Raw genomic sequence first — 27,176 nt, forward strand, 5'->3', positions numbered from 1 at the left:
TTTGCAAGCCACTGAAACTAAAAGTAAAAAGAATCGTTTCTCTGACACATTGAAAATAAAATTGTTTATGTATAAGGATTCAGAATCACTAAAGGTAACAGATACAGAACAAAAAACAACAAGATTCCTAGATTTCTGTCATCACTTCAGTCTTGCCGTGTATTCCAGTCTTTTATTTTATTGAACAGTGACCAAGGTTTCAGTCAAGAGGTTGTGATCACTCTCCTTAGTATTCAGAGCAGGTCTCTGTCAATCACATTTTCATGACTGACACTTATATCATGGCTTTTCCTTTTTTGACATCCATTTCCTTCAGTTTTATCTTATCTTCTCTTATTACCGTATCATCTCTCTCAAAGGACTCTGATGGTAGTAAATCATTTTGTTGTCCCAGTGCTTTTATCAGTATAAAATACAGTTTCTTTAAATGTTAAGAATTATTGGCTTTCAGCCTTTATGGTCAGGCGTGAATGAAACATCATAAATCCAGCAGGAAAGTGCACCATGGTGATATTTCAGAATCACAGATGACTTAAACAAAGCACATCAGAAAACTCATTTGGATGAAACCCACCTAATTAAAAAACAGAGCCTTCAAACCTGTGCTTCAGAAAAATCTCTAATGAATTGCAACAGTAGTGTTATCTCAGATTACTGTACAGATTGTTCGTTACGTTTGAAGGAATAATTTACAAAGAACAGTGTACTTCCTAAGGAATAAAAGCCTATTAATTATTTACATGTCAGGGTGTGAAAGCAGCTGTCACAGCATCGGCTTGCAGACAGATGCTGTGTTTGAGCCAAACAGAGCGCACAAAACACTGGCAAACTGCTGCAGAGCATCACAACCAGAAGAATCCAGATTTTTCCTTTTTATTCCTGCGTTGCACGCGACACACTTTCATCTTATGTGCTCTGCACTGCACGATCTGTAGATTTATGATTTATGTAGCCATTTGCACCACTGCACCAGATGTACTGTTATGTGGAAATAACTTGATTTCAGATTTTAGATTCTTGTTTCATACATATCCAGTTTGTTATGATGTAGAAAAGGTCATCGCTTCTCAATGAGTCTTGATCAAAACTTGTCATGAATTGGCAAACAGCAGGTTTACTTCTTAGATCTGGTAAACTCCTTTCAATGCAAATAAAACCTATATAATTACAGTCATCCACATTACATCTGATTGGCCCAGATATTAATCCAGATTGACGGATCATGTATAGTAATATCGAATGTCTTCATGGAAAAAAACAGATGATGATAATAAAGTTTAATTTATTTTTGCGTCGCAATCATTCCAATTGTGTAAAGTCTGGCTATCTTCTGCAGTCATTAATGATGTGATGTTATCTGCACTGTGATAATCAACTCAATTTAGTCGCCTTTTTCTTTACAAACACTTGAATTCACCTTCATAAAGCCTCAAATTGCATTTTCCACTTTATCTTTTGGTTAAAGCGGATTGTGAGTTGGAGTTTCGAGTCTCTCGTGGTTTCTTTCTTTGACGTCAAGCTTCTTTGACATCCCCACATCTGAGATCAGCAGTTGTCAAATTTTTTCACGTCATCGACCCACTAAGAGACGTGTTTGCTCCACCGACTCCCAGTCGATCAGAATGTGTTCCCGGGAACCCTAGTGGGAACGGTTTTGTTATTTTGGGGCAACTTTTGAATTTCACCCATCTACAGTGCAGCAGATGTCAGGATGATAATGGTGAGAGACTCTTTGTTTCTGCTCCATTAATTTATAATGAATCTAAACCACTTGTGTTTTTTTTTTTCTTTTTTGCTTATGATGTCTGGTTACTGCAGCAGGACCTTGGCAGGCAGATATTGCAAAAAAAATGCTTAGAAATTGTTCAACAGCTCCAGTAGACGAACCAGGATGTACTGATGATAAGACTATTCATGATTTGACAGCAGCACATATTTGCTTGGTGTATGTCGGAGCATGCAATGTTATTTTAAGTGAACACACACATGCTGATGGAGGAGGTGCATTGGTGGCAGTGATGTTTTGATGATACTCAGTGATGCTTCGTGTAATGAAGAACCTCATCCGGCTGATTTATTTATTCATTTGCCCTTTCCAGTGTAAGATTATATGGCTTTGATTGTAAAGCTGTCACAGCTATATTATCATGCACTTTGGAACTTTAATTTACTAATGACCTTAATGTAAACACCTGTTTTAATGCCGGACCACCAGTGGAACAATAAACGCCACGCAATTCAATTCAGTGCATAAAACTAGATCAACTTATTTAGTTGATTATATGTTCATTAGACAATAATCTGTTTATTCTATGCTGATCTTGTTAACCATCTTGTTAACAATGACTCTACCTGCATAGCAATGTAATTGCTCAAAACACAACAGCATATCCAAACTGTATGGTCTCACGTCCACTTTGCTTTATGATGTGGGTTTAACCCCACTCAGGATCATCAAGCTTTTTCCCCACCACATAAAAATCTGCACTCAATTTCTTTTCTTCTCACTCAGCTAAGACCCGCAATGTGGCTCGCAGTCTGATATAAATGGCCCTTCATCAAGAGATACAAGATGGATGGAATAATTTCTCAGCGTAGCCCCCACCCTCCTCTGCCTGTCATTGTGTGTCAGTCTTTCCAGACTTCATGAAATTGCCCAAAGTGCATCGCCTCAGGCTTTCTTTAGACCCACATCGCAGAGTCTGGATAATCTAATGAGGGAAGTTAACAAATTTAAAAAAGGTTTTTTACTTGCCCGGAGCTATGTACAGCAACCAACGCTCATATGCTGTCTGACATGCGAGAACAATGTAGGCGAAAAGGCTCCAGGGTTAGGCTGGTTGTTTAGTCCTATTCAGCTGCACCAGTTCCTTTGAGGGGGCATTCATAACGGCCCCTGAAAATGGGGATAAGACATATGGATTTAATAAGATGACTGGAGGAACTCAATCTGTCAAAGTTAGGCAAGACTCACAAGCCTAATTGGAGTTTTGTCCTGTTTCTACAAGACACTAGAGCTTGAATACTTCATGTGCCCCAGACTTTGTTAGCTCCTCATGTCACGCTGCTGTCAGTTATCCTCCATCCTGACACCTAAATCTGGAAAAAAAAAAAAAAAATAAAAAATAAAAAATTGGAGTGCGATCAAGTTCTGTCACAAAATTCAAGTCCTGTAAGATCTGATGCAAAGTTGTCAATACGTCGCAGCACGGACAGAAAGTGGTCAGCTAAGAGTAGGTGATGAATGTCATATCATCAGAATCACTGTGGGTAACATCAATGCTGACACTTTCTCTTGGGGGCATTTTATATTCTCAGGCCACCAAGGCCCGATAAGGTCAGACAACGCATCAGAACGTGGCATACATAAATCCCCAGCCAGAGATTGTTCTCCTGTCAGCTTCCCCCTCCGGCACTATGTGGAAGCAAACATCTATAGCAAGTCGAAACTTATGGACAGATCATGTGGAGGAGTCAGTCCTCAGCAGGGGAGCGGAGGATCCAAAGTTAGCGAGAAGTGGAGGCTTCAAAAGTGCTATCAGTCTGTCACACCATAAAGAAGCATGGAAGGATGGTGGGCTTGCATCTGAATGTGACAATCAGAGTTTGAGCATGCTGTACCACCTTACTCAAAGGGCGATCTCAAGTGGGCAGCTGTGGAAAGATTGTGATTGTTGTTGGTCGCCACATCCTTCTATCCCGGGGAAATCGCCTCAGACATTTGAGATCTTTGATGGATGTTCAGACTGCCTTTTCAAAACATTGTTTGTCCATCGTGTGTGACTGCTCAGTGAGAGGGTGTCTTCTCTGCAATGACATTTTTCTGAGTAACTTCCTCTTTAAGCTCCAGCTGTGCAAACATTTACACAGTTTCTAAACAAACCAAAAAAACTGGAAACTGACGGGAAGCGTGGCAAGGCATCGGCAAGTTAACTAAACATATAAAAAAAAAATATTAGAAATGAAGTATTTTTCACAGAATTGAAACCGAATGCAAAAGCACAGCAACTTTCATAAAGTTTTTATGAAACATAACCTGAAAAGCATGTTTTTTTTCTTCAGAATTTTGATTAAGTCATGAAAATCAAAATGTCATGATTATCACAAATAACATTTTTACCAAATTAATTTTTTTAACTTTATATAACACAAGTGTATCTATAACCAATTAAACATTACATTTTACCTGCAGCTTGTATTTTAAGTGGCTGATAGCGGTTTGACTGTGATGTGTTCGACGGGTACGTGGATGAAAACAGATTTAGTGAGTTTTTTCTTTTCCCTCAGCTCCTAATACACAACTTCTGTTCTGTTAATTTTAATGACTTGTGCCTTGTTTTGAGGAAGTGAAATTGCTGCAGGGAGTTTTCTTTTCTTTTCTTTTTTTTATACGTGCCACATTGTTTTCCTGTAAATATAGACCAGAAGATCAGATTAGAAACCTTTATTGTCATTGAACTGTACATCTAAATTGAGGTGCCCTTTGCGGTGTACTTTACAGACAATCGAATTGAACAAACAACATAAAGAGAAAAATAACAAAAGACTAATGGCAATATTGAGGTAGACATGTTTGTGTTATTAGAATATTATATCTATAAAAAACAACAACAATAGCATTAATGCAATAGGTCAGTAGGAGGATAATTTTATTCATCCATCCATCCATCCATCCATCTATTCTGGACATGATCCCAGCTCGCTCTGGGTATAAGATGAGCAGGTCAACAACCTCAGGGAAATTTAAAGTCATCAGGATATTTTTAAAGAGTCATTGATTGTGTTGGAGATTTGTGCATTTTCTTTTAAATCTGCAGCATTGATCTTTCAGTTGTGGTGCATGTATATCTATAATCCAGCCATAAAATTGCTTTAAAGGGCTGTGTGTAATCGCAAATTGGCAAAGCAAAATACATTACATACAAAATACATGTTGAAATAAATGCAAAAACTGGACAGATAAAAACTTCATTCCAATTTTAGACATTGAAGAGAGTCAAGAGTGGCAGCATATTTCTTGATTTGCTCAGGTCCAGATATTTATTAAGAGCTGTGTGTCAAGGTTTAAATACAGGGGCTGTTTTCTGTGTGTTGAGGGCTTCAAAACATACAGACCACACCAGTTGTTTATGAAGAATCATCACAATCCAGTTAAGAAGAGGAACGATGAGGTTGAGAATAATGTTGAAGGTTCATTCATCGTTTCATTGCTGTGCATAGACAGCCCAAAGAACCCGCTGGCCCTGGTTGGGAATTAGCAACTGGCTCCATGGTTTCTTCCAGGAATAATAAATATTGCTGCCATATTGATCAAATGACAAAGCAGGATTGCCTCGCGCAGCAGGCACGCCTGCTCCCACAAATCACGCCGCTCCATATCGTCCTAAATCAGCGGTGTGCGTCTTGTTTTGCCTTTGTCACGACTTGAGTGGGATGCTGAAGAGTGAAAAAAAAAAGACTGCCAGGTGTTTTTTGCAGGACAACAGGTGTTTGCTTGTGACTCGCATCTTAATATGGGGCTCGTGTTGTTGCGGCAAAACTGCTCTGTGATCACAGTCACGTTCAGCTTTTCTTGTGTCAATAAAGTTTTTAATGGTGCTTTTTTTTATTAAGCGGTGATATCTTTTTTTTTTTATTCGTTCAAATATCGAAAATGAGTCGGGGGCGAATGACAAATGGAAGAGAGGCGCTCCTTTCATTTCACCTACTAGTGGTGTGAAGTGGGGACTGGCTGCAACCATTTGCGCTTCCTCCGCGGGGTGGTATTAGTTCTGCGGTGTTTTTTTTAAGGAGCGCTTCGCGTCGAGGGGCGACAACTTTCGTGTAAAATGATTTTCAGGAATAATCCAGAAGCAATATTTAGTGTCGTCGCAGCGTTCGACTTGAAGCCGAATGAGCAGATCCTGCGACAGCGTGTCTTCATTTTCTCCTTGTATCAGCCTCCCCCTCTCACGCCAGCAGAGAGGAACACAGTATCAATCTGATGCTGTCCACCGTTTCCAGGGTGAAAATCCCCCCAAGGAAGCATTCAAAAGCTGCTAATTAAAACAGCTGAGGGGAGAAAAAAAATCAACGCAAAAAAGGGGGGAAAAAGACGGGATAACAGGGGTATTGAGAGGAGAAAAAAAAAGAGAGAGCGGGAATACAGTCGATTGGGGGAAATAGAAAAGACACGCAGGTAAATATACGCACTTTTTGTTCGGAGCATATTCTAAGAGAATGTCGGCGTTCGGATGTGAGTGAGGCGGTTTTGTGTTTATCTGCGTATAGCGAATCAATCAGCACCGGTCTGCTTGGACAGCTCCGCGCGTCCTCCCCCTCCTGCGCGTCTCTCTCTGCTCCAGCTGAAACGCTGCTCGTAGCCACACAAGAGCCGAGCCGAGCCGATTCCTCTCTCCGCTTTCATTATGATTTTTTTTTTTCCTGCCCCCCCTCATGCAACAATCTGCACGCCTATTTAGCTCTCGATGCATATCAGTGTTTTGATAATATTTAATAATAGTGATAAATGGAGCCGGAGCGATGTCGATAAGTCTTGTGAAGTCGTGTCACCGCTGGAATTAAAGCGCTAATTGCCTCTGCCTCCTCCTTGCAGGAACGATTCTTGGGGAGCCTGGTCCACAAAAGGATGTAAAACGGTGCTTACAGATGCATCCCATACAAAATGCTTATGTGATCGAGTGTCTACCTTCGCCATTTTGGCTCAGCAACCAAGAGAAATAGTAAGTAGGCTATTGATTTGTTATTCAGTGTGGGTTTTATGGGCTAATGTAAAGGAAGAAAAGCGTGTGTGTGAGTGTGCGCGCGTGTGTGTGTGTGCGCGCGCGTGTGTGTGGCGAGAATGAAAATTGAATCTTTGGTGTGCTAATCCTGTTAAACAGTATTCCGGCAGTGAAATGGAGATGGTGAGGGATATTTTCTAGTTTGTACATAGATTTGAACAACTCTTGTGTGTGGGCATGCACGCGGAGGGTGTGTGCATGCTGATGGTGTGTGTGTGTGTCAGACTCTCCTTATCAATCAAAATGCACATTTATTAAGGGATTTAGATTAAAAAGAAAGTTTATCAATTATACAGTTTTGTTTTACCAAAACAGAAAAAACTGTCTAAATTCATATGTAGCATTTTTTTATACTGTGAAGTGGTTTGAGCTGAAATTATAACCGTAAAGGAAACAGAAGCCTGTAATTTATTGATGAGATGGAGTAATTGAGTGTTTACACTTTGGCCTTTAGCACACTGTTGAAACAAGAACAAATCTCACACCTTCTTCTTTAAAAGGCCTTGAAGCATTCGACAGCATAGCAACAAGCATGTTTTCTCTAAAATGGACATTTTTGGTTTTATTTACTGACTATACATAAACTATGATACCACAAAATGTGCAGCATTTTTAAAGCTAGCCCCAGAATGCTAGCCTGTGATTGGCCACTCCACATGACTCCATATGAGATTTCAAATGTGGACTGAATTACACAAGCACATCAATATGGTGCACTGTGTTGTTTCATATAATCTCCAGACACAATATGAATAGCCTTGGACCACATATCTAAACAACCATCAAGCCCACGCGTGTAGCTCAAACCTCACAGTAAATTAAGGAATCCACAGTGGACTATTTAGATGTTTGGTGGTGGTTGTTTTGATTGGTTCCTTCTCTGGGCAATAATAAAGATTTAGTGTCCTGCATGAGCCGCATCCCACCACCCACTGACTGGTGTGTTTTGCCCTGTCTTTCTCCACAGACCATGGAGTTCTCAGGGGTCCCATCTGTGACATTGATAGTTGGCTGTGGTTTGTCTTGCCTCGCCTTGATCACATTGGCAGTGATCTACGCTGTGCTGTGGAGGTAATTGCAACACTTTTAACAGCATAAGTTCCAAACATATGATGGTTGACAAAAATGTGATGCTTTTTTTGCATTTTAATGGGCAAAGCTTTGCAACTGATTATTGATCTCCAAATACAAGAAACACATTAATTTGTTTGTCCTTGTGATTTGCTTCCCCCCTACAGATATATTCGCTCTGAAAGATCTATCATCCTGCTCAATTTCTGCTTATCCATAGTCTGCTCAAACATATTGATCCTGGTCGGACAAACACAGACCCACAATGTTGTAAGTATCGCTTAAGAATTGTTAAGATGCACTGTACAAGGTCTGGAGGGTCAGTGGTTGCTGAATCCTCGCGATGGCACAATGAAAACATTCAAATGGCACTTTACTGTGGCCTTGTGTGGCTGTAGCACAACTTAAAGGTCTTTACTTTCTCTCTTTCTTTCTTCCTTGAAATGTTCGCATAGCCATGCATGAATCCGTGCTTTTAGCTTTTATTGGTTTGTAAACTGGGCACTTTATTTAGCAAAATACAGTGAAATTCCTTTTTTATACCTTTGCAGGATAATTGAAATTAGTTTGAGAAATAGTACTTAAATTCACTCTTGAGATATTTGAATCAATTTTCACTCATATGTTTTGTTTGCTTTAAGCCTTATCAATAAACCACTAACCTCTCAATGCCAGCCACTGGCTCAGTCTGTTATTGATTAAAAATAACAAATTTGCTGTTAGATTATTTTGTCTTTCCCAAAAGAAAAAAATATGTCCTTTTTTTCCCCTCTGGCCCCAAGGTTGCTTGAATTTTTAATCAAAATAGAAAATCATTTATTATTGATATGTAATTGCTATTAAAGTATAAAGCCATAAATTAAGTAAAAATAATGAAGTGAAAAAAGAAATCAGATCACCTTGTTATAATAAGATTAAAATAAGTTGTTCAGTAATGAAGCAAAGTTGCCTGCGGAGAAGCAGAAAAGCTTGCTTGATGCACACAAGTGTTTACGATGGACATGTCTATATTTAACTGTTACAATAAGCCAATCTGATGTGCATGATGCACAACTGAAATGATGCACAACCATCTCGGAGAGACACGGCACTGTTTGTGTTTAGATGTCAATGACAGCTGAATTTCAAATCGAGTCAGAGGAGGATTCAAAAGAACAACTGCTGTAACTAAAGCGGGACTGCATCCAGTGAAATATATCACTTCCTCCCTCCAGCTTTGTAACTGGCCAGTAAACAAATGGCTAATGTAAAAGATTGTTTGGCAAAAAGTAGTTGGGATTTACAAGCTGCCCACACAGATGCCCTTCTCAGTCATTTGGCAGCACTTCAGAATGACACATTGTCCGATTACAGATATTTTATTGTGTAACCATTTTCTCAGTGTATCTTTACCTTTTGCAGAAGACACACTGTTTTCTCCCCTTATCTCATTATCTTCTCCTGTTTTTGGCCATCAATCTATTCTCCTTTGTTTTTGTTTTTTTTTTTGGCTCATTAGAAACCAGCATTTTAACATTTGGCCATTGTTAAAATGCTGCAGTCATAGCTTTTGAAAGTGTTCAACCGTGCATCTAAATCAGAAGGAAAAAGCTTGGATGGATTCACCATCAATAGCTTTGCTTTTTTTTTTTTTTTTTTTTTGTGGTTGTAAAGTATGGGCTCCTACAATGTGTTGTTGAAGGCCTTGAATCACTCTGGGAAATGATGGACCTATCAGAAGCTTGGGCTCCTAGCTAACCTAACCCTGATCATGAATCAAAGTTTTTTTTGTGCTCGTGTGTCAGTGTTTAGTGAACACAGCTTAGGAAAGGGATAGATAATTCATTTTTAATCTGATGAAGCCTCTATCAGATGGGTAATGTTGCTGACGACTGCTTACATCTGCACAAAACGCTCTCTGTAAACATCTACCCAAAACTGGCATGTCTCATTTCAATGTTCGACAGGATGACAAAAACTGCATTAGAAGTTCATCTGTTTCCTCAGCCTTACATATCGGCCGCAGAGACGTGGCCAAGACTATAAATGCAGAAAGCTTTAGGGCAGTTTTTATGGCTGAGCTTATTTGAAGCCCTGTCAGATTTAATCAGAGCTGCAGCCATCTCCTGTCTTGATTATGAGGACCACCACTTAACATGAACACTCACTGGCCGTGCTGCTAATAGGATATCTGTCTCTAGAATCTGCAAAGAGATTAGATGCTTTTCAGAAAATCCACGAACATCCCGAGTATGTCATCTCATCGTCTGTTAGACAAAGTGAACAAACTACCTTGATGGATCCTCAAAACTCCGAATTCACTGAAGTGTTTGTCGTGAGACAATATTGTTATGAACCCATTAGGTTTGATTTGAAAGATGTGTTGCTATCTGGCCAAGAAATTGGTGAAAAATGAAAGAGAAAGAAGGTATAGTTTTTAGCAAGACCTGGACATGTTAGTCCTTATTTACAGAAGGCAACGATAAAGCCGTGCGCTTGGCTTTAGACTGTTTAATTTATTTCAGATCCAAGGAGAAATCCAAGTGCCAGTTCAGAGCAAACCATGTAACACCCTGCTCTTCAACACAAACTGAGTGGAATCGAGTTCAGCTTACGGCTCGGCCCTTCACACCAGCCCGAGTTCTTCATGCAGATCCTTGTGAAAATTAATTCCTCCCCTTCTGGCACAAAACTACAGGAAAAATCTTGTGGTGTTCATCTCTAAAGTGAGACGCTCACTAAAGCTGCCCAGCGTTCTGAATGAGATTCATGCAGGCGTTGCTTCAGGTCTTTATCAGTTTAAATCTGGACATTAAATCTGTATGAATCTATAATACATATTAAGAATATATGAATTGACTTTGTGTAATGTCAAAAGGAAAACAGTAATGAGCCCTCAGAGAAGATCATTCTCACTTAATAAATGTCTTTGTTAGCTTGTTGTTTTGCTTGCAACTGGCTGGTTTACTGCTCTGCTCTGTCTGCTGCAAGTAATGGAAAAGTAAACAGAAAGAAAGAAGGAAAGAAAGAGGTCATGTCTTGTTCATGAAGCTAAATGGTAAATTAATTTTTTTGAGCATTGGCCTTAAGCCTGGATTTTATCGAGACCACAAACCTAAATAAATGACACAACACATTGATGTATTAGATTATTCGTGTAAGTACTGTGGTTATTAGCGTGTTGACAAGCCCCCCCCCCCCAATATTTGATTTAGGTTTAATTAATCTTTCACTTCTAATTTTCATTTTAGCTTGTAGTTATGGCATAAAATGTTATACTCAACATTTTAACTTGACTTCCTGGGCTTGTTAGTATTTTAAATTGGCGTTCCAGTACAGGTATTGTTTTTTTGTTGTTGTTGTTGTTTTGGTTTTTGTTTTGCATTCCAATGGACAGGAAACTTGTCCAGGGTGTATTCTGCACCCCACAGCCATAAATTGCATAAGAATGAGATAGAAGATAGTTATTTTTAACTCTACATGTTATTGTTGCTGAAGTGAACACATGCAAAAGCTAAAAATGCACAGAATCATGTATGTTATAGTATAACTGAAAACAAGGATTCAATTAAATGATACATTTTTCTGATATCCAAACCAACTTATGTTCCTGTTGGACTGCTTTCCCATGTGACCTCAACTATCCAGATTAATTGGAAACCAAACTCGCTCCGTATTCTCCTCAGCAGACGTCGCATACATGTCTGACGACTCGGTGGTGCTGCTGATAAAAGCCCGTAGGTCAAAGTATGTATTGATGCATCAGTTGGTCTTGTATCGAACGTCCTGTTGTCACAATATTTGAGCAATAACTCCAACTCTTTGATCAGACACACTGTAGAGCCCAGCGCTGGAGTGGCAGGCCAGAAAGAAGAGAAAGCACAGTCCCTGTGTGGGTTTAATTGCCATGCTGCCTGACACTGCTTCACTTGTTTTTCCTCCATCTCCTGTAAGAAGTGCATATAATTGGCTCCACTGTTTGTGGATTCAGAGTTGCTCATCATCTAATAGAAATCATCTCTTTGCTGTGGAGGTGTCCTCTGGGAGCAGGAAGTCAGTGAGTCACCTTTGCCTGCATGTGCTTTTCCTTTGTCCTCTGTCGCTGTTCCTCCCGGTTCATAGAGAGGCGGCAAACAGAGAGCCACATGCTGTTGGGATTGCCAAGGCAGACGGAATTAGAGAGTCTTGGAGACAGAGGCGGATGTCGCTGTACAACCTTCAGAGTCTAATGAGAAGGCAACACGTTTGGGGGTTAAAATATCCGGAGTCCACAGGAATAAGACAAACGATTCACGCTTCACATGCATTAATCTACCGTTGTATTGTACTACCATATTAAAACTGAGCAGATGTAGTTTGGAAGAACGGAAAAAAAAACTTGTCAAATGAATTTAGCAGCAGTAATGCTATTTTTGTGGGAAAAATGTTGGAATCAGTTTATTTCTTTTTAAAAGGAAACAAAAGCACGTGTTTGTTACATTTAAAATCAGACAGCAACTCAAAAGGAATGGGTTGAAAATGAAGACTTTCAAGTGTAAGAATAGATAAACCCGAATGCCATCCATCCATCTTCTACGTACATAGCTCTATCCAACTCAGGGCTGCAGGGCACAGAAGCCGAGGACTAATAATGAAGGCAGGATGCAGGCTGAACAGGTGGTCAGTCTATTAGAGGACAGACACAGGCACACACAATCACATTCACATTTATTGGCAATTTACAGTGACCAGTTAACCTCAACTTATGGTTTTGGACTTTGGAAGAACACCAGAGAAAACCCATGCATGCATAGGAAGATTATACAAATTCCACACCAACTGGACTCAAACCGAGGTTCACTGCATTTGTCTGGCTGCACAGACGTTTCTGGTACAACGTGTCCCTCATGTTATAATGAATAGTAAAAGACTGATATAATTTCCTTTTAATCTGTCCTGTCATCATTCCCAAGAACTGAGCTCCCGTTTGAATTTAGTGCAGAACGGCGTTCAAATAATGAGATATGAAGAATGACGCATTGTTTTCTTCCAGTGAAACATTTCATGTGTGTTCAGAGACATTGGATTCAAATCAGGCATGATGAAGGGCACACATGCAGCAATATGCAATAAGCAGCAACATATTTATAGTACACAAAGTTGAAGTAATGCGCTGGCCTTTTGATTTAGCCTATTCTTATATATATATTTCCAGGAATGATTGCAGAAGTAGAAAAGAAATAGAAAAAAAACCCCGCAGCTGATTTTCATACCTGCAGCAGCAGCTTTTTAACTGCAGACATTCTTTTGTTATGGTTGGGCAAATATTTGTGAGCATCCATAAAATTTTGGCAGAAGTGTACTTTGCGACAGGGCTGAGGTCACTTTAGGTTTACATGCGGGATATGAAATAACCAAAAGCTGACTGTTTAGGCAAAGTCACTGCATTTTTTATTTTTTTTTTTTACCACCAGAGCCACTATGTTTTATAGAGATTTAATGGTCACCACGATAGACGTGGGGGTCTTTCTGTGTGAAGCTTGCATGTTCGACCTGTGCATTCATGGATTTCCTGTACTCCTGTTCTCTCCAAAAGTCCAAAAGCTTGCATCAGAGGCTAAATTGTTAATTGACGTTTGCCTGAAGTGTGAATGTGTCTGTTTTTCTGTGCTTGCCCAGTGCTAGGCCCGTTCTGGGTGCATCCTGCCGTCTTACACAGCTGGCTCCAACACCTCGTCACACAAAGTTGCATAAAGTGGTACAGAGGATGAATGAATTGAATGTTCCTCTAACCAAACACCCATTAGCTGAAACACTGGAGCACATAAACAAGAAGAATGCCTCTCAATTGAAAACATAAACCTGCCTATTCCCCCGAAAATTAATGGGAGCCAGTTGCAAAGAAAGAACAGACTATATGGACTCTTTCAGAACATTCTAGTATATTTAAGATAATGCGGTGACCCTCCACAGGACAATACTTTAATTATTGCCATAAATGTGCTCTCCACAGTTAGGTAAATCTCAGTGCTCATTAAGTGGTGGAGTGTTAGTGACAAAGATCCATTGTTACTGGGACTTGAAGCCTGCTTCACTCTTCTTAACCAATGAATCGATTCTGAAGAACATAAATAACATAATGGCTTGTAAGTAATCCTGTCTGAAAGTCTGAGGGGATGAACATTATGATTGTGTTATTGAACTCACTATGAATATAACAGAAATCGATATCTCACTCGAGGGATATGCCACTGCTCTTTCTTAGCTCATAGTAATCCAGCTTTCAGTTGTTATGTAAAATAATGAAACAGCATTAAACTCAGACCTATTAATCAATGTTTTATCAGGCCGCCACTTTAGAGAATTCTTTCGGTTTTTCTGCTGTAATATTAAACTGCCATTCCCGAACTGGCTTGAAGTGCATCACATCACCACCTACCCGTACCTCAGTGTCTATCAGCTCTCCAATGTTTTAATGTGGTCCCTTCCTCAGTTCCTCTGTTTCCATGGATACTGACACAGTGTGCTCAACATCTCTCGGCATTTGCCTTTCTAAAGGGCAACGTGAACTCTAGGTTTTCAACCTCGTTTTTGTGTGACCGCCTGTGTCCAATCGGTGCTATCGTGATACTGTCATAGCGCATCTTTCTCGCTCTTCGCGTGCATTCCCTTTGTTGCACAGGTCTAATGACGCTGGATGGTATAGGCATCCAAGTGAACCGTGAAACATAACGGCTGCATATGACCTGTTTCCAGGAAATAAGGCAGAATCTATTTTCAGCACCTTGGACAGCACATGAGCAACAGCAACACCCGAATTAGCTTTGGGTGGAAGCCTACAGGCAGCATAGCTTCTGCTTATACTAGACCCACAAGGTTTACCCATCCCCCATCTGTCTTCTTCAGTTAAAATCAGCATGTGGACTGCTTTCACTTCCAATATGAGATATTTCTCACTGGCTGTTCATGTAAATGCTTGGAAATAGTCACAAAAAGAACCCCAGCACTCCACTATACAGGTCAGTGAATTCATAAAACCATATTGAAAAGGCATGCATATTTCTGAAGTGAATGTCAGTAGGTTATGATATAGCACAGACATGCTATTTCTCAATCACAGCTTATTAAATGAAGATTCACAGCCCACAATATCTGTGATTTCTGCAAAAGGCATCTGCATGCACCTGTAATTACCACATGAGCAGGTGGTGAAGTGTCATGGGAGCGTCATGTTGTTTTGATTTATTTGTGTGGCTTTGAGATGGGCAGAATTAGCAGCTCAGAAGTGATTAAAGTCAAAGTAAGTTGCTTTAAATTAAGGTCAATTGCATCTTCATGAAAACAAAATTTCCAAGATGACTTTATTGTCACAATATGTGAACATACATAAACCCTTTGGAACACAGGCAGTGTGAAATGTGGGATTGAACTGCCAGCTTTGTGACTGGATGACAACCAGCTCTAAAAACCGAGGCATAGTTATATGAAAAATGTCTATCATCATGGATTCATCCTAATTGTTTTCTCTCATTTTTATGCAAATTCCATGAATAGAATGCTGAATTGCTCCAGCATTTTAAAACCATATAATGTATTTATTGTGTAACTGAGCACCATGCTGATGATTCAAAGGTGGGAACCTTCCAAAACTGACAAATACTATAGTTTAGTAATAGCACATCCATCATTGTCCCCTCAGCAGTAGAATTTTTTTTTTTCTCCCTGAAATGGAAATGATTAAAGGACTCCACCAAGAGTAATCGAAATCCGACACTGCAGACATAAAATTAATCCAACTAAAGGTTATGAGGTGCGGAAACTGATCACAGCTGACTATGGGTGAAGACTGCACACACCCTGGACATGTGACTCATCCATTACAGGGCAGAGACAGTCACCACACTGACTTTCATACTTACAGGAAAAAAAGTTTCATCAGCTAACTTCCAGTGCATGTTTTTAAGTTACAAAAGGAATAAAACCCATGCATGCATCATGGGCAAAGTCCCTTTTTTTTCCTCCTGGCTGTCACCATAGATTTAAAATGCATACTTACAGTTCAAAGCATTCTTCCCATTCTGAACAAACATTTTCTATTTCAGTCTACGTTTATGTAATTAATATCTCTCACTGACAAACAGCACCTCCCACTTCCCAGGAATGAAGTAATGCAGGATTATTGTCTTGTGTGAGCCCCATGAACACTGCAGGGGATGGGTGGATAGAGAGTGACTCTCTCAGTGGGAATGTAAAGTGGTTGGGAGAGCTCACAGTATGGTGTGGACGCCCTAGGAAGAGATGATGCACTTCAATCTTTTCCTCTTTGTACGGTATTACTCAGATTACCACAGCTTCACACTGCAAACAATCTAAAAAGAAAAAAAAAAAAACCTTAAACCTCTCTTCTCTCTCAACAATATCTCTGTGCAATGACAAGAGTCTTAAGGCCATTTCTCTATTCCTAATCCTCCTCTAAACAATCCCATTTGGAGACGTATCCCTCAGGAAATAGAATGGACAGGCTAATGAAGCTGATGTGTGCCACTATGTTGTGAAGCCTGGATGCAATCTGCTTCCCCTGACATGTACATTCTATATCATTTAAGCAATACTGTGGATTTTCCCTCTTTCTGTCTGCGTTAAACAGTTGACCTTGGCTCACATGCCTCCAGGTGGGATCCCCAGCATACTAATGAGGTTTAGTGCAGAGGAATGCTACGCCACTCTGTGTCAGCTCGCCGGGCTCTGATCTTAACTACTATTGCCACCTCTATTGCTGCAGTTCAGACTGATGCTTTGTTTCATTCACTGCACAGGGCGGGACTTCAGAGGACGGTCTAGACAGGCATATGCTGCTGGTCCTGCAAGAATAGTTCAAGGAAATAAAGAAATATCAATGCAATTGATGCATATCCACAGGGAGCATGTTGGAAGCAGGACTCTGTACTTAGAGTAGAATTTGATGGGGTCTGCATTTGTTACAGTGATGCAGCACTATTATGTGAGAGCTACACTTTGATTTGTATCCTCGCTTTTTGGAACCTTTGTTTTTAATCAAGCTGCATTTCTGTAAAAGAGCAGCTCCCTTCCAGCCCACAGCTGATGACTACATCTCTCCCTGACCCTTTTCACTTGTCCCAACAGGGTGTCTGCATCATGACGACGGCTTTTCTGCACTTCTTCTTCCTGGCATCGTTCTGCTGGGTCCTCACTGAGGCCTGGCAGTCCTACATGGCCGTGACAGGAAAGGTTCGGACAAGGCTCATCCGCAAGCGCTTTCTGTGTCTGGGTTGGGGTGAGTAAGCAGCATGTTTCCCTAAACCTCTCTATTATCTCCCATCATACCTTGCACGCTGCCATTTTCTCACAGTGTGCCTGGTGCACAGTGTCTTTCCAAGTAACTGGATCCCTTCTCCAATAGCGGCTCTCATCCTCTCTGTGGGGCAGCTGGATCCTCATCCTGTCAGGCTTTGTTGTGATGCTTTTGTGCTTCAGTCAAGCTCTCTGTAGGCTGGGTAAATGGACTGGCCTTGAGCAGACTAGTGCGGCTCTCCTGCAGCAGGTTATACTGACCTTATGGATGGTAAAGAGGATGTGATGCAGAACATTTTCACTGCAACAGCATACATTTTGTCTAAAACTCCAAGGTAAAGGGTTCAGGGGATCGGTGTGTTTGGAGAACTGGCAGTTTTATACTCAAACCTTTCAAACATTAGGCTGTGAAAAGGTCACGTTTCACAAATGACATGCAGGTTGGACCACACTACGCATGTAGTGTATTTATTGTATGTATTGTGGCAGTATTCTGTATTGATTATGTCAAGAACTATAGCTCTTCCAAATAATGTTGCATACACATGTCTGTCAATAAACACAGGCGAGTAAAGTATCTGTATCAAAGGATTTGTGCTTCATTTGATAAATGTCAGTGTGAATCCCTGTCCAAACAGGTTCTCCTTACAGACTGGTAGAAATCTCTCCTTTTTTAAAAAATCAATTTGATTATGAAAGAGCCCACACTCATTCTTCCTGTTACCTAGCAACAAACAAGGCTCTCTTAGTCATTGCAGTGCCAGTGCTTGCTGCAAAAAAGAAAAAAAAAATGGACAAAAGGCTGTTGTACACTGATAGAGATTTCTCAAAACACACCATAATAGATGATCAGACAATAAATAAAACAGTGACTTGTTGTATTACAATTTACAATAAAAACAGCACAGTGCAAAAGACAAAATCTGTATTTACATATAAAGACTTAAAAGTCAAAATTCCTAATCCCCTACAGATTGCATGAAGGCAAAGCATTTTCATAATAGATTCCTGAATCAGCGTGAGAAATCGGAAGCTGTTGTGTCTGAATTCTGCCTTTTTGATGTGCAGCGTCTCCACCAGGCTGTTGCCCGCACTGTGATTTATGACATGCTTGTGTACACTCGGCACTCTTTACCTCTTCAGCACTGCAGAGAGGCTCTGGATGGCCACAGGGTCTTCGCCTCGTGCCTCCAGGAAACTGATTACATCAATAGCACCTGGCTGCGCTGCTCTAAGAGGACAAAATGTTAATATTCCAAGCACACAGTAGTAAGGACGGAATCAATTACACCGATCTATAATGAGGAGCCATACAGCAAAAACCCTTCATATGAACGGTGCGGAGGGGAGGGTGGAGGAATTTCTTACAGTACAGCGATGACATTTCACCACATGGCTTTGCGAACTGGATGCACTGCAGCCATTTTGTCAAGGCTGTGGTGCATTAGGTTCTCCTCTGCTACCTAATGGAATACTGTATAATACGTTGATTATAGAAATTGAAATGCATAGAGTTGATCATACACTCTAAGATGTGCACATTCTCTCATACCGTGGCTTTCAGTGGAATCAATTTAGTTGCACTTTGTGTAATGAGTGGAACGCACAGCGGCTGACTGAAGTGGGTTTAGTTTCTCAGCTCTGCCCAAGAAGGAAAAGTAGAACTGCTGGAATAACTATCGATTGTTTTCTCTTTCAAAGGATTACCGGCTTTAGTTGTTGCTGTTTCAATGGGATTCACCAAAACAAAAGGCTACGGGACACCCTCATAGTAAGTTTTATTTTCTATTAGCCATTCAGCACGCATGCAGTCGATTCATAGTCACACTTAAAAGTAATGATTCAGTGCCCTGCATTGGCTTACTTATCCTAAATAGTGCCATAAACAAAGTCCCATGAACCCAATCAGATTTTAAAATAGCACAGCAAGGCCCCAATTTCATGTGAGTACTATCCCTGCTGGATACCAAATGCATAAACACTGCTCAAAATCTCTTTAGCATTTTATTACCCTCTGAAAGTTTGGATATGGCGTTACAGCATATGGCACTTCCCCCCCGATGATTGTGGAAAATACAACTGTATGCCGGTGTGCACCATTAACTTGGATGTTAATGCCTTAGTGGGAGTTAACAGTTTTTTCCTTTTTTTTTTGCTTTTCTCACAGCTGCTGGCTTTCTTTGGAGGGTGGGCTCCTGTATGCCTTTGTTGGACCTGCAGCTGCTGTTGTTTTGGTACGTCTCAGTTGCCAGCACACACACTTTCCCTCGATATGCCAAGAGTGTCGGAGAAATATAACTTTACAATAAATTAAAAAAAAAAAAAACTAAAAAACACTAAAACTACGTGAGACACAGAAAACAGCAGATGTTTATTCAGTAATTTCTAAACTTTCCTTACAGTCTGCACTAAACAATATTATCCATTTTAAATAACTTGTTTTTTTAGGAGGCATCAATGTGTTTAAAGCAGGGTTATCAAATTTATTCTAGTTCAGTGGACATATACTTTACAACCCAATTTCATCTCAGACTGGAATAGTAAATGAGAAAATAATAACCTATAAATGTTGACAGATATGAAAGTTTGAGCTATAATCATTTTGAAGCTCCCTCTTGATTTCCGTGCGCACGCTTTCACAAACTCACGCTCATGGTGTCGCTTTGATGCTGTTATTTTTCTGGCAATAGGGTTGCCAGGTTTTACAGCTGTTTCTCTGCAGTGCATCACTTCTGGGTCTCAGTCTCGTGGCAGTTAATATCTTATCTGTTCTTACATTTCTAAAGGTCATCAGGATGCCAGACTGAACCCTCTTGTGGGCCGGTTTTGGCCCTCAGGCCAAGTGTTTGACACCCCTTTTTTAAAAAGAACAAGACTTGAACAATAATTCAGTTTTAGCCGTGGTTTGATATTGGTTGTGAAACTGAACTGTGCAGAAAATATGAAATTATTCTGCTGAAATGTCTCACGGAAGGACCACGGTTTGGTTTTCAAAGTCAAAGTAATGAGCGACAGTGTCCCATCAGGCAATGTGTTCAAATAATTCCCTTTCATTCACCATAATGGTCCTCCATGTAGCTGTGAGGTTATTAAATATTTATGCATTAGATTTGTCCAAAATCTAATATACTGGGTTATTTTAATCATCTTGTATTTACATAGTTGTACAGAGGAAATTACACAAAGCATGTGATTATGCAAATCACTAAGTCTGTGTCAGAGGGACAGAGCACTCTGGATTTTATAATATTTTTCATTGTCAAACTTTCGTTCTGTGGCGGGATTTGAAATAAGTGATTTCAGGATTTTTAGGTTTTCTTATTTTACTTTTTTTAATGACTGGATGTTTCAGTTTTAGCATCATCGACACAGAGACTTGAAGTTTAATTTTCAGCAAATCTCAGTGGAGCACAAACCAATCTCTGGAAATAGGGCAAAAACAACCCTCTGCTGGAAGCATGTGCTGCTCTTATCACTGTATTGATACCATAACATCATAATCTGATGTCTCGTAGCAACATCTTGCTGAATAAAAACTTACCCAAATGTGTTTGCATAAATACTTAATGAGCTCTTTATCTGAGTAATGGGGATTTAGATAGATTTTAAATTTTAAAGGGTTTTCCAGCTCGCTACTGTAATGCTTCCTCAGTTATCTGCTAAAAATAGGAGAAAACGATGCCTTTGAGATGACAAGGGCTTCTCATCAGACAGATCGTTTCTTAAGGCTGCTGTAGCGGCTTTGCCTCACACACTGGCTGACATGTCAACGAGGAGCATACGCAACAGAAAGGAGAGGTCAAAGCGGAAAACCTGAGGCACAAGAAGGGAAGCTGTAGGATAATGGCATCAATCATCAGGAAGCCATTGAAAGTCATCGGGTCACGGGGGATTGAAGACTATATTTAGTTTCAAAATAATACTGCTGGTGTTGATTTACTGAAATATTTTCTTTTTGTTCTTTTCTATTGTTAGGTCAATATGGTGATCGGCATCCTGGTGTTTAATAAGTTAGTGTCCAGAGATGGTATCCTGGACAAGAAGCTGAAGCATCGAGCAGGGTATGACAGCACGTCCTTGTTAGTACCTGTTTTTTTCTTCTTCTTTACTTTCACATTCAAACATCATTGCAAAAATATACACAATATTTGATTTGCACTGTACATCTGCAGATGTATTCCTCCCTTTGCTTTGCCGTTGCTAAGAAATTAGAAGCATAAACATAAAGAGGTCAGATCTCTCTCGGGAGCGACGTGGCTTCATATTTCTGTGGCAGAATCAGTCCAAGATGAAAATCATTAAAACGCCCACACATTGGCTGCTTCTGCTGTTGCTAATATGACTGGGAGAATTCAAAGTGCGGTGAGTGGCTGTTCGCATTGTTTGTCATGATGTTGTCTCTTATGTCCCACAGACAGATGAGTGAGCCGCATACAGGATTAACTCTCAAGTGTGCCAAATGTGGTGTTGTATCAACAACTGCTTTATCAGCAACTACAGCTAGCAATGCAATGTAAGTGCCTGTCAGTGTCAGTGAATCAATAACACGATGCTACAGGGAGTCTCTGAATGTACGGCATTTCCACCTATACAGCTTTAAACAACTCTTATGTACACTCAAGCTCTGTTGCTCTCTCTGGACAGTAAACCTGTAGATAGGAGTATTTTTTTCTCTCAAAGATGATTAAAACATTATATAAAGGTTGTCTGTCAGTATCCATTCCCAGAGTTATATACTGATGTTCCTGTGCAGCCTAATCATGTAACTTCCATCATATTTCTTGTTTTTTTTTTTTCTGTCCTCAATACCATCTTTCTTCTCTTCCCTTAGGGCGTCCCTGTGGAGTTCCTGTGTCGTCCTACCTCTGCTGGCTTTGACCTGGATGTCCGCAGTGCTCGCCATGACGGACAAGCGATCCATCCTCTTTCAAATCCTCTTTGCTGTCTTTGACTCGCTGCAGGGTTTTGTCATTGTGATGGTGCACTGCATCCTACGGAGAGAGGTAGAGCATCAGTTCCGCCTCTGAAAACCATACGACCGTTTATAATAAACAAATGTCCCAGCCGGTGGTTTGATACTTAGCTTCATAGTTCATTATTACCTGACTTGCCTTCAAATTTTTAATTCAGATTGTGTGATGCAAAATAAAACACTGCATTTAAAACCAGGAGCTAAAAGCAAAGGCGATAATAGCTAAAAGTACATTCATGCACATGGTAGAAAATGATTCTTGTGCTCCAGTGTGGCTTCTGGCTTTCTTACTCTTGCTTTTTATCTTTCTCTGGATTTGGATGGTGCTGACATTTGCTATACAAATAAAGTTTCCTTGCTTTGCCTCAGGTCCAAGATGCTTTCAGATGTCGACTCAGAAACTGCCAAGATCCAATCAGCGGTGATGCAACAGGAACCTTCCCTAATGGGCACGCTCAGATAATGGTAGGCGCGCAGTTACCCCCTGTTATCTGCAACCATTTGAGCCTCTATAATCCAAGAAGACCCAGTGTTCCCTGGTTATTTATAATGCACACGCTCACCTCCTTCTTCTTGACTAACCTTAATTTGGCCTGTATGCTTTGTGCATTTTTTTTTTTTTTTTGCTTTTAAATTATGTATGTGTATTTCTCCCCTATAAATGATGAGGAGATTGTTTCCCAGAGGTTTTTAATTCCCCACAAAATGCTTTTGTAACGTTGCAATTATTTGTAGGTCAGACACTTGGCCCTCTGATAAATGGCGTCAGTTCTCTTTCAGTTTTCTTAGCCTCAAAGCCCAGTCCTTTATATCCGTTTGACTGAATTTGTCATCGATGTATGCCATACATCCCTCTCATTTCCTCTCACTGGTTAATGGAGGACTGTTCTCTTCCTGACCTTTCAAACGGGACACCGTCTCTTCATCTCGCATGACGACGCCACTGGCACACCATAGCGATGATCTGCCATTAGTATTCTAATACCCCTCAGAGTGAAATAGTTTTCATGATAGCAGAATGGTGTCAGGGCCCCCTGGTTCAATACAGTCATTACCAGCCGGTCCAAGCTGCTTCCCAGCTGTTGCTGCTGCATTATTTCCCCTTGTGTGTGTGTGTGTGTGTGTGTGTGTCTATTTTATTGGGACACAGCACACATTATATCTTATCATTTTTCTCGTCCATTTTGAAATGATAAGAATTTGTTTTTCCAACATGTCCATGAACTAAAGGATAATAAAATCATTATTTTACCAAAAGATTTTTTTTTTTTTCGTCTGAGCCAGCTGTTGGTGATTTAGATATCTCTGGTAAAACACCTGAGTTGACTCTGTGACATTTACCATAATTGAGGTTTTAGTATATTTTTTGTCACAAAATTATGGTTTAATTGCCGTAATGCTCCAGTATGCTTGATAACTTTATCAACCAACATGTCCTTCTCCATGGTACTATCATTTTTTTGATTCAAGTGTCAATGAGATCTTTCTCATGTTAATCACATGATTTGAATACATCTATTCTCACTGTGTCATTCTAAGTTTTTCACCTGCAAAATGCAAACAAAATAGAATTGCAATCAATTTTGTATGAGCCTGGACTTTACACAAGTTTTTAGTAAATTAGACCCATTTTCTGAAACTGCCGGCATACTTATGATTGTGCATAAAATTGTATTTTAACCACAGACTTCCATGACTTTAAGAAGTTGACAATTTTTCAGCTGGCAATTACAGATAAATATTTTTTTTTTCTGTTTTCAATATGATAGTCATGAGTTATTCTGAATTGTTTCCCATCCACAGACGGACTTTGAGAAGGACGTGGACATCGCCTGCCGATCAGGTAAAGAACAGATGGTCTCTTATTAACAAGATTCCTGTTGTCTTGCATGTGGAAAACCCAAAAGAGGATAGACAGTAAAAAATAGCACAGGTTATATAACAACCAACAATCCCCACTGGAGGTTTTTTTTTTTTTTTTTTTTGCTCACAGTTACCAAAAGACTGACTTTAATCTGAGAGCAAAACAATAAAAAGGAAGCCATTGGAGATTCACTTTACTTTTCAGCTTTACCACAATGAATAACTGCAATAAACATAAAATAGCAGCAGTTTTTCTCATCTTCTGGCGGGTGTGCTTTGTAATTATGTTTTTCATTAAGATGTCGATGCTGTCACAGAGAAGGTGCGTAGGTGCTGTGTGTCTAATTTTGAGAGGATTTCTTCCTCCACTTACACCAGAGTGAAAAAAAAAAGACATTTTCTTTCTAATTTCTGCGTGTAGCTCTTGGGTATATGAGCCACAGTATTTGTTGTAAGGATCTGTATGACTGCATGTTTCAAAGGACTTGTGCTAGTTAACATGCTTTTAAGTCGTAGTGGCAACACACACAAGCCTGGAGCTTTTGTCTCGCTTCAATCTTTTCCAAACCAATGAAGAGCACATCCTTAACAGATCTCCTGGGAATCACTAAGCTGACCATTATTCGGAGCTCTTAGAAACACAGGCTGTTAGGACACAGAAAAGGACTCTGTGGCTCCTCTGACCCACATAACTCCGTGCTGCGCTGTCTTGTAAAGCTAAAGTGGACACTGCCAATACAAAAAGGCAGCGCAGACAGGTGTCATTTATAAATCATGACCAGATTGAGAAACCCGTGCTGAAAAATAGAAGCGAACTCCACAAATCACTCTGCAGGCTTTCAGAGTTTAAGTTGGTTGTTTGCAAGAAGCAACAGAAGTAATATTCTGCAGTGTCACCCCGCAGAGTCTAAGTGCAAACTTTGCTCAGAGAACCAAACTCAGACTGTTTTCCCCGTGTCCACGCAGTGCATTAAATTAGCCTCAAACAGAAAGGAGAGCATTCCATCTTGTTTGCTGTTCTTGTAACGTCCTTGCAGGCCTGTTGTGAACAGACCACATAATTCCTGGTGATTCATGAGACAAGGATTAAAATGCTCAGTGGAGCAGAAAGGATTGTTTTTTATACACATATATATATCCAGAATGTACTTCTGAGGAGATAAGTTTTTTTTTTTTTTAATTTTTCTTAGGAGAATATGTATTTTGTGGATTACAAGGTCATCACAGATCTGTAAATCAGCAGCAGGATGCTACATACTGTATGACTGTGGATTTCTGGAAGGGAATGAACCCTCACTGGCTTATTTACAGTAGCATCATCCCCCAGAGACACAGACAGTGTCTGTTGTTGTCTTTCCTTGTATTCCTTGTATTTAAGCGTAATGTCACACTCACTGCACATTCACATATTCACAGTTATTCATCCTGTTGTTACAGTTTTCCCTCTGCACCACAAACCCCTGTGGGAATAACCTCATATTGAATCCACATATTTGAATTCTCTTGTCCTTTTGGTCGTGTGCAGTGTAATGTCAGATAGACTGTGACACTTCCTTCATGAGTGAAAAACTCCCGCTAATCCTTGTATCACCCTGCCCTGCAGCACTCCACAAAGACATGGGTTCTTGTCGCGCCGCCACCATAACAGGCACCCTCTCCCGCATTTCCCTCAACGACGAGGAGGATGAGAAGGCCCCTGAGGGCCTCAACTACTCCACGTTGCCTGGCAACATCATCTCCAAAGTGATTATCCAGCAGCCTTCGGCGCTACACATGCCGATGGGGGTGGGTGAGCTGAAGGAGCAGTGCATGGCCGACAGCAACGCAGACATGCGCCGCACCGTCTACCTGTGCACCGACGACGCCTTGCGCCAGAGTGACCAAGACATGGGCGGCCACGACATGGAGGGCCACCCGGCGCAGGGGCAGATGATGGAGACGGACTACATCGTCATGCCCCGCGCCTCCGCCGCGGCGGTGTCAGGGTCGGGTAACATCCCCACCCTCCTGAAAGATGACACTAAGATGAACATCACTATGGATACGCTGCCGCACGAGAGGCTAATGCATTACAAGATGAGCCCTGACTTCAATATCAGCCCGTCAGGCATGGACCACATGAATGTGAACCTGGAGCAGCAGCAGTACCCTAGCGCTCCAGAGCAGATGCAGACGTTGCCGTTTGAACCCCGCACAGCGGTTAAGAACTTCCTGGCTGAGATGGAAGAATCCGCCGGGCTTTCGAGGAGTGAGACAGGGTCTACAATATCTATGAGCTCACTAGAGGTACATATCGGATGAAATACCAAGGACACAGAGTTGCAATAAACACTTAATCACACGTCTTTGAAATATGTCTCACAGATATGACAAATCTTGTGAAACCAATGGTTAATAATGTCATTCCTTCATGTTTTATTTTCACAGAGAAGAAAGTCACGATATTCGGATCTGGACTTTGAGGTACGTAGAGACAGTGATTCTTTTTTTGTCGCACATGCATCAAGCTTATTTATGCAGAGAAAGGCCATTTTTTGTAGTTGTGTTTGTCATTTGATTTACTAGTACTTGTTGTGCCTCTTAAGCTTATTGGAGTTACACAGCCTTGACACGACAAGATTTATTGACGTGCTGTGTAGTTAAGGTAAAAGCAAGGCTGTCAACTGACAAACAGGGCAACAGTTCTCATCTACATTTTGTCCTCCTCCATCTCCTACATCCATTAGCTATATGTTGATTTTCAAAATGTATGCTTTTAAAGTCATTTGCACATTTCACATCTGATTTTACCACTGGTTTCAATAGTGATTATATTGGCTTGCAAGCACATTTTCAAACCCCCTTTGGCAGGTTTTAGCATTTCCTTTGCATTGTTAAATCAGGCTCTGCTGCATATATATTGCAAACTCTGTCAAAATAAAGGAACCATTGGGCTTCCGGAAGATATTCTGGCTGTGGGTACATTGTGGTTTAACTGAGCTCAAATGGACACTCGCCCTTAAAGTGGATGCCTCGTGCCAAGCTTTGATCATCAGGATTTCCCTTACACTAACAAAACTCCAAATGAGGCAATCTATCACTGAAGAATTATGCCTCAACTTTAAGTGTCCTATAACACTAACTTTAATTATCTCGGTGTTTCCTTTATTTTGGCAGCCTCTTGTATATATGCAGAGACAAGTAGATTTGTTTCAAACCTGGCCTATAAGTAAACTACC

At 40.5% G+C, this 27,176-nt stretch overlaps 1 protein-coding gene across 10 annotated transcripts in view; it reads left to right on the plus strand.

Annotated features, from left to right (window-relative positions):
- Nucleotides 1–27,176, plus strand: part of adgrb3 (adhesion G protein-coupled receptor B3) — a 119,908-nt gene that overhangs the window by 90,287 nt on the left and 2,445 nt on the right. For 7 of the 10 annotated variants that reach the window (XM_030106443.1, XM_030106438.1, XM_030106440.1 and 4 more), the window contains 13 exons: nt 6,596–6,722; nt 7,750–7,853; nt 8,021–8,123; nt 16,956–17,106; nt 18,825–18,894; nt 19,291–19,357; nt 21,099–21,202; nt 21,538–21,636; nt 21,955–22,126; nt 22,465–22,560; nt 23,899–23,938; nt 25,562–26,244; nt 26,386–26,421. In XM_030106443.1, the coding sequence (XP_029962303.1) occupies nt 6,596–6,722; nt 7,750–7,853; nt 8,021–8,123; nt 16,956–17,106; nt 18,825–18,894; nt 19,291–19,357; nt 21,099–21,202; nt 21,538–21,636; nt 21,955–22,126; nt 22,465–22,560; nt 23,899–23,938; nt 25,562–26,244; nt 26,386–26,421 (1,852 nt within the window). The remainder of the gene's footprint in view (nt 1–6,595; nt 6,723–7,749; nt 7,854–8,020; nt 8,124–16,955; nt 17,107–18,824; nt 18,895–19,290; nt 19,358–21,098; nt 21,203–21,537; nt 21,637–21,954; nt 22,127–22,464; nt 22,561–23,898; nt 23,939–25,561; nt 26,245–26,385; nt 26,422–27,176) is intronic. The other 3 variants (XM_030106445.1, XM_030106441.1, XM_030106442.1) reach the window with 1 other exon arrangement.

The sequence above is a fragment of the Salarias fasciatus genome, chromosome 13 (assembly GCF_902148845.1).
Source record: "Salarias fasciatus chromosome 13, fSalaFa1.1, whole genome shotgun sequence".
Classification (NCBI taxonomy): domain Eukaryota; kingdom Metazoa; phylum Chordata; class Actinopteri; order Blenniiformes; family Blenniidae; genus Salarias; species Salarias fasciatus.